At 43.3% G+C, this 7,691-nt stretch overlaps 1 protein-coding gene across 4 annotated transcripts in view; it reads right to left on the bottom strand.

Annotated features, from left to right (window-relative positions):
• Positions 1-781: 781 nt before the first annotated feature.
• Positions 782-7,691, bottom strand: part of LOC121282078 (sodium- and chloride-dependent neutral and basic amino acid transporter B(0+)-like) — a 59,773-nt gene continuing 52,863 nt past the window's right edge. For all 4 annotated transcript variants that reach the window (XM_041195512.1, XM_041195511.1, XM_041195513.1 and 1 more), the window contains 3 exons: positions 5,938-6,047; positions 5,670-5,840; positions 782-1,923 (listed from right to left, as the gene is read on the bottom strand). In XM_041195512.1, coding sequence (XP_041051446.1) covers positions 1,774-1,923; positions 5,670-5,840; positions 5,938-6,047 — 431 coding nt within the window. In that variant the 3' untranslated portion in view covers positions 782-1,773. The remainder of the gene's footprint in view (positions 1,924-5,669; positions 5,841-5,937; positions 6,048-7,691) is intronic.

The following is a 7,691-nucleotide window of genomic DNA, read 5'->3' as shown; positions in this document are numbered from 1 at the left end:
GGTGTTCTGCTACAGCTGGGCAGAAAGAAAGGACATTCTCAAAGAAATCTCTTGTAGTAGAAGAAGTGAACCTCTGACAGGAAAAAGGTCTTTTCTGTCAGTAGAAAAGGGGTTGGAGAGAAGGAGCAACTTCTCTGTGGAAAAGGCAGTTTTACTAGAGCCAACTAGGACGGTTTAAGGGGGTTTGTTAAAGAGGTCAGATGAAGGGGAATGTTGGCATATTTGCTGTCAGGACCTAGTTGACTGGAGGGGGAGAGGGTTCATCGAAGTATACCTTGCGGATAATAATCGTATATGGAAAACTCCGACCGAGTGGAGTGGTTGCCAAAGATCCATGGAAGATTGTACCCGGTGTGGTGAGGAGTTGTGGAATGCTGCTGGAAAGCTAGGAAGAACTTGAAGCCATATGTATGCAGGGAGCATTTGTGGTATCAGCTTGGAATGAAATTGGTTGCATTAATTGAAGTATTACTTGTCTGTTACTTGATGTTTGAAGTATGTCGATTTTCGTGCTATTCCTACAGCAAAGTTTTAAGAAGTGAAATCTTGTCCATTGGATTCTTTCTGTTGGGGTTGTTTTCGGATTCATTGGCCTCAATTTTCCCATCGGTGATTTGAGGGCGGGGCCCGCTCACCAAGGGGAAAATGACACAGAATGACATCAGGAGGAACCTCCGACCTCATCCCAGTCCCTTTAAATTTTTATGATGGCGAGCGGACAGCGAAATCAGCTGTAAGCCCGCCGACCTGTCAATGGCCAATTGAGGACATTGACAGAATAATTAAGATAATTAAAGACCCTACCCGTCCAAACTTAAGGCAGGAGCCCCAGCGGGCTTCTGATAATACATGAAACCTCATCCACTGGCGGGATAAGGTGTCATGTCCGTTTTTTAAAGGCCCAATAAAGTTTATGCCTTTTTTATTAACATGTCCCATCTCGTGTGACATTGTCACATGAGGGGGACATGTTAATAATTTTTAAATTTTTCTGTTTTTGACTTATCTTACATGTCAGCGCTCTCCCTGAGACAGGACTTTGCCTCAGGGAGCTGTGCAATCTTTTGTGTGCATGCACAAAAGAGCGCACTTTGACAGTTGGGGATACGGCCCCCTCATCCCCTCCGCACAGGAAGCGCATAGCGCTTTCTGTCGGGCAGGCTGCTGGGCGGGCCTTAATTGGCCCGCCTACTCAAAATGGCTGCGGGTCCCGTTTCAGTGGTGGGGGTTGGCTGTCTGCCCGCTGCCGAGCCGGTGGGGCCCACACACCCACCAAGGGCAAAATTCTGCCCATTATCTTTGGCTATCCTAACAGAGTGATGACTGGATTCTCAATATATCTGTGGGTTATTAACCTGTGTTGTGCAAAAGTTAATGTGTAAAATATACATAACTTAGTCATTCAACAGGCAAAGTGTGGGCAGTGACTTGACTTAAAGCTCTCAACTGGGTCATCTGTAACAAACATTTTCCAAATTACTTGCTTGTGATTCAATCACAATTTTTTTCAAAAGCTCATGTAGATCTAGTAAGCCAGGTCATTTTTAACAGCACTGTAATAGAGAGTGGTGTTTGCCATTATCGTGCAAAATCAATGTAAACCTCTAGAAGTGCATCAGAAATGTGATTCTCAGCAGAAAAATTCCATAATTTTCACTTTGAACTATTGTTCAGAATGAAAAATATTTACAATAAGATATTTGTCTTCATAGTTTTCCAGCCTCTAAAATTATTGTTTAAAAATGAATTGCAAGTTAAACAGAAACATATTCCCTAGAAATTTGATGTTATTTCATGTATATCGCGAAGTTGCACATTGCTGATTTTTTGTTCAGGGTAGTGCTGGTTGTTGTATCTTTGCCCTCTGTGTTGTTTCAAGTATGGACCCCAGTCTGGTGCTGATGTGCAAGCAGCCGTAATTCTCTGTGAAAAGAAAGGTAAGAGGTTTAATAGTTTGTGTTTGGTGTTTCTGGACTGTAGGTGGGCTGAATGCTGACAATCTTACGTTTCATGCCTTTTAAAGATGAATCCCAGTGTGAAACAAAACCAGAAAATGCTGGAAAAGCTCAGCAGGTCTAACAGCATCTGTGCAGAGAAAAAAAAGCATTAACGTTTCAAGTCCTTATGACTCTTCTTCATAAAGGCTCGAAACGTTGACTGTTTATTTCTAATTAATTTCTCAAAGGGGCCTCAAACAGGCTTGAGGCCACTGAATTGCATATGCTGCTATGTGGTCTTGTTTTTTGCTTCCCAGATGTTATTAATAATCACACTTTAAACGGTGAAAGATCAGAACTCTTATAAACAAGGGGGACTAGCTTGAACTGATCCTGTTACACATCACATCAGTCTCATGTGCAGCTATGAAATGTGGCCCCCTAGAACACTTGCACATAACAATTTAGTTCCTAGCTAATTGGTTCGTACATCTTTACAGGTATTTACAGATAATACAGCAATATTTAACATATATTGAAGCAGTCCATGACCAAATGGACAATATCCACAGATAAAAACAAAAAAACTGCGGATGCTGGAAATTCAAAACAAAAACAGAATTACCTGGAAAAACTCAGCAGATCTGGCAGCGTCGGCGGAGAAGAAGAGTTGACGTTTCGTGTCCTCATGACCCTTCGACAGAACTTGAGTTCGAGTCCAAGAAAGAGTTGAAATATAAGCTGGTTTAAGGTGTGTGGGGGGTGGGGGAGAGAGAGAGAGAGAGAGAGAGAGAGAAGTGGAGGGGGTTGGTGTCGTTGTAGGGACAAACAAGCAGTGATAGAGTGATAGTGTTGTTTGTGACATCTTTTGATGATCTGCTTCTATCACTGCTTGTTTGTCCCTACAACCACACCAACCCTCTCCACTTCTCTCTCTCTCTCTCTCTCTCTCTCTCTCTCCCCCCCGCCCCCCCCCACACACCTTAAACCAGCTTATATTTCAACTCTTTATTGGACTCGAACTCAAGTTCTGTCGAAGGGTCATGAGGACTCGAAATGTCACTCTTTTCTTCTCCGCCGATGCTGCCAGACCTGCTGAGTTTTTCCAGGTAATTCTGTTTTTGTTTTGGACAATATCCAGGTTTGGGCTGGCAAGTGGCAAATAACATTTGTGCCACACAAGTGTCAGGCAATGCCCATCTCCAACAAGAGAGAATCCAACCAACACCCCTTGAGGTTCAGTGGCATTACCATCACTGGATCCCCCACTAGCAGTATCCTAGGGATTACCATTGACAAGAAATTTAACTGGACTAGCCATATAAATACCATGAGCTTCAAGAGCAGGTCAGAGGCTAGGAATCCTGCGATGAGTAACTCAGCCCCTGACTCCCCAAAGCCTGTCCACGATCTACAAGGCACAAGTCAGGAGTGTGATAATTTCAGTTCTCCAAACCAGGCCACACTGGGATCCAAAGCAAAAAGCAAAATACTGCGGATGTTGGAAATCTAAAACAAAACTTGAAAATGCTGGAAAAACTCTGTGTGGCCTGGTTTGGGGAACTGAAATGATTTGGCATTGCTGCGTTGATTGGATTAGATTGTTGATTCAAAATGCTAATGTCTGCTGGATTTCAAAAGGAGTGGGTGCTGGTCATTCCCCATTGGTCTGGATCCATTTGTCTACAAATGGGTAAAAATCGGTAGCAGTTACCTCAGTCGTTAACACAAGAAATTGTATTCCCCTGTGCCCATTTTACAGGTGTCATGGGATGTCAAAGACTTCAATAATCAAGTGGTTTGTATACTCTCATTCTGTGCTGATTGGACTTCTCAGTAGGTGCCAAAGACGCACATCTGAAACTACTGAAAGGTCCGTTGCATTTTTTTTATTCATTAATGGAATGTGGGCTTCGTTGCCTAGGCCAGCATTTATTGCCCATCCCTAATTGCCCTTGAGAAGGTGGTGGTGAGCTGCCTTCTTGAACCACTGCAGTCCATGTGGTGTAGGTACACCCACAGTGCTGTTAGGAATGGATTTTGACCCAGCAAAAGTGAAGGAACAGCGATATATTTCCAAGTCAGGATGGTCAGTGACTTGGATGGGAGCTTCCAGGTGGTGGTGTTCCCATGTGTCTGCTGCCCTTGTCCTTCTAGATGGTAGTGGTCATGGGTTTGGAAGGTGCTGTCGAAGGAGCCTTGGTGAATTCCTGCAGTGCATCTTGTAGATGGTACACACTGCTGCTACAGTGTGTTGGTAATGGAAGGAGTGAATGTTTGTGGATGTGGCGCCAATCAAGTGGGCAGCTTTTTCCTGGATGGTGTCAAGCTTCTTGAGTGTTGTAGAAGCTGCACTCATCCAGGCAAGTGGGGAGTATTCCATCACACTCCTGACTTGTGCCTTGTAGATCATGGACAGGCTTTGGGGAGTCAGGAGGTGAGTTACTCGTCGCAGGATTCCTAGCCTCTGACCTGCTCTTGTAGCCCATGGTATTTCTATGGATAGTCCAGTTCAGTTTCTGGTCAATGGTAATCCCCAGGATGCTGCTAGTGGGGGATTCAGTGATGGTAATGCCATTGAATGTCAAGGGTTGCTGGTTGGATTCTCTCTTGTTGGAGATGGGCGTTGCCTGACACTTGTGTGGCACAAATGTTATTTGCCACTTGTCAGCCCAAACCTGGATATTGTCCATTTGGCCATGGACTGCTTCAATATATGTTATATATTGTTGTATTATCTGTACATATCGGTAAAGAGGTGGGAACCAGTTAGCTAGGGACTAAATTGTTATGTGCAATGTTCCAGGGGGCCACATTTCATGGCTGCATGGAGACTGATGCGATGTGTAACAGGATCAGTTCAAGCCAGTCCTCCTTGTTTACAAGAGTTTTGATCTTTCAAAGTTTAAAGTGTGATTATTAATAACATCTGGGAAGCAAAAAAACAACAAGACCACATAGCAGCATATACAATTTAGTGGCCTCAAGCCTGTTTGAGGCCCCTTTGAGAAATTAACTAATGACTACCTGCAGCATGTACCTTATATCCTAATAAGGCTGAGGACCAATTTGCCGCGGCCTAATTGCTGACCTCATTAGGCCAATGCAATGTGCACTGCAAAGGGATGGCAACCTGATAGGGATATAGGGATCAGATTGAAAAGTGGACTTGATGTCAAAGGTCAGCCATGATGATGTTGAATGGCAGAGGAGACTTGAGGGGCAAAATCATCTATTCCCACTCCTATTTCTTCTGCTCTCATTTTTTTTTATGAATGAGGCCCAATTCAATTTCTAGATCATAATTCTTTCACCTCGGGGACCACAACCTGTATGCAGACCAGACAACGAGAAGAATAATCTCCTTTGTTTCCCCACTGAGCTCCATGAGTCCTGAATTTACTTTGAAAACATTGATTGTCCTTGGTACTAAATTGATAATTTCACACCGCAAGAAACTCAAGAATGAGTGGCATGAAGCATATTCTTATTGCAATTGTCAGTTGTTGGGTGCTCTTCAACGATGAGGTCAAGGCACATTGTTAGAGCAAAAAACAGGGCACAGAACAAATGCTCTCCAGCTCTCTTTAACATATCTGAGTTATGAATGCCTGGCGTTGACACTGGTTCATAAATGGGAAAGTTCTCTGCCACTCTGCACTGATACCCTCCATCTTTAAGAATTCAAGCCTTACCACAAGACAGTTTGATAATATCAAGTTGTTCCTTTACCTGGCACAAGGTGGAGCCCTTAGCTCGGATAATTTTCATTATGGCTACAATGGGGATCCACATAATACAGAAGATTATCATACACCAGCCAAGTGCTATTGCCCAGACAGGGTACTCAACAGGTCCATATGTTGGTGAGGCAAATGTTGCTAAGGACCAGATTAAAATTACCTGGACGAAATGAATGCACAAAACGAGATCAGAAATGGAGACTATCCGCAGTGATTATTTTCAGTTTAAATCACTAAAAGATGTAACATCTCCTTACTGCCAGCAAACACGGAGAGATAAAAATCCAACACACTCTCCACCACAGCCAGAAGAACCAATTCTTTTCCCCAATCATCATCTCAATGTCCTTGATGAATCTGTTTACCCCTGTGAACAACAAGAAAGCAGAGACACAGTCATTTGGTTCGTCCAGTCTTCAGGGCAGCTTAACAAAAACAGAATTACCTGGAAAAACTCAGCAGCTCTGGCAGCATCGGCAGAGAAGAAAAGAATTGACGTTTTGAGTCCTCATGACCCTTCAACAGAACTGGGTGAATCCAAGGAGAGGGGTGAAATATAAGCTGGTCAGGGCAGCTTGTTTACTGTAGAAGCTCGTCTCATACTGGGTGGCACTAATGAACAGGTTAAATCAGAGAAAGGATCACTCAGGACTTCACTCAGGATGAATAAGCTGGCTATTTCAGGTCTTTAGATTACATACAAACATATGAAATAGAAACAGGAGTAGGCCATTCGGCCCCTCTTGCCCTCTCCACTATTCAATAAGATCACGGCTGATCTGTTTGTGTTTTGATTTCCACATTCCCAACTACCTCCCAATAACCTTTGATCCCCTTTCCTAACAAGAATCTACCTATCTCTGCCTTAAAAATATTCAATGGCCCCGCCTCCACCGCCTTTTGAGGCAGAGAGTTCCAAAGTCGCACAGCCCTCTGAGAGAAAAAAATCCTCCTTATCTCTGTCCTAAGAAGGCAATCCATAATTTTAAAACAGCGGCCCTTGTTCTGGACTCACCCACAAGAGTAAATGTCCTTACCACATCCACCTTGTCAAGGTCATTCAGGATCTTGTATACTTCAATAAAGCCACCCCCCACTCTTCTAAACTCCAATGGAAACAAGCCCAATCTGTCCAACCTTTCCTCATAAGGCTACCCACACATTCCAGGTATCAGTCTAGTAAACCTCCTTTGAACCATGTCTAATGCATTCACATCCTTCCTTAAGTAAGGAGACTAAAACTGCACACAATATTCGAGATGCGGTCTCACCAATGCCCTGTATAACCAAAGCAAACATCCTTACTTTTATAAAAGCAAAAAACTGTGGATGCTGGAAATCCGAAACAAAAACAGAAACACCTGGAAAAACTCAGTAGGTCTGACAGCTTCTGCGGAGAGGAACACAGTTAACGTTTCGAGTCCATATGACTGTTCTGGTGAAGAGTCATACGGACTCAAAACGTTAACTGTGTTCCTCTCCACAGATGCTGTCAGACCTGCTGAGTTTCTCCAGGTAATTTTGTTTTTGATCCTTAATTTTATGTTCAATTCCCCTTGTAATAAAAGATAGTATTCCATCAGCATTTTTGATTATGTGCTGTACCTGCATACTAACTTTTTGTGACTCATGCCGAGAACACCTAGATCCCTCTGCACCTTGGAATTCTGCAGTTGTTCTTCATTTAAGTAACACTCTGCTTTTTTAATCTTCCTGCCAAAGTGAACAACTTTACATTTCTCCACATTATACTCCATCCGCCAGATTTTTGCCAACCCACTCGACTGATCTATCCATCTGGAAACTCTCTATGTCTTCTTCACAACATACTTTCCTACCTATCTTTGTGTCACCTGCAAATTTAGTTCCCATGGCTTCGCTCCCCTCATCTAAGTCATTGATGTAAATTGTAAAAAGTTCAGGCTCGAGTACAGACCCTTGCGAGAATCCACTCATCACATCCTGTCAATCAGACAAACAACCATTTATGCATACTCTCTGTTTTCTGCCA

This window comes from Carcharodon carcharias, chromosome 9 (genome assembly GCF_017639515.1).
Source record: "Carcharodon carcharias isolate sCarCar2 chromosome 9, sCarCar2.pri, whole genome shotgun sequence".
Taxonomy (NCBI): Eukaryota; Metazoa; Chordata; class Chondrichthyes; order Lamniformes; family Lamnidae; genus Carcharodon; species Carcharodon carcharias.
Note: the sequence above shows the minus strand (reverse complement) of the source record. Positions and strands in the feature narration are given on the sequence as shown.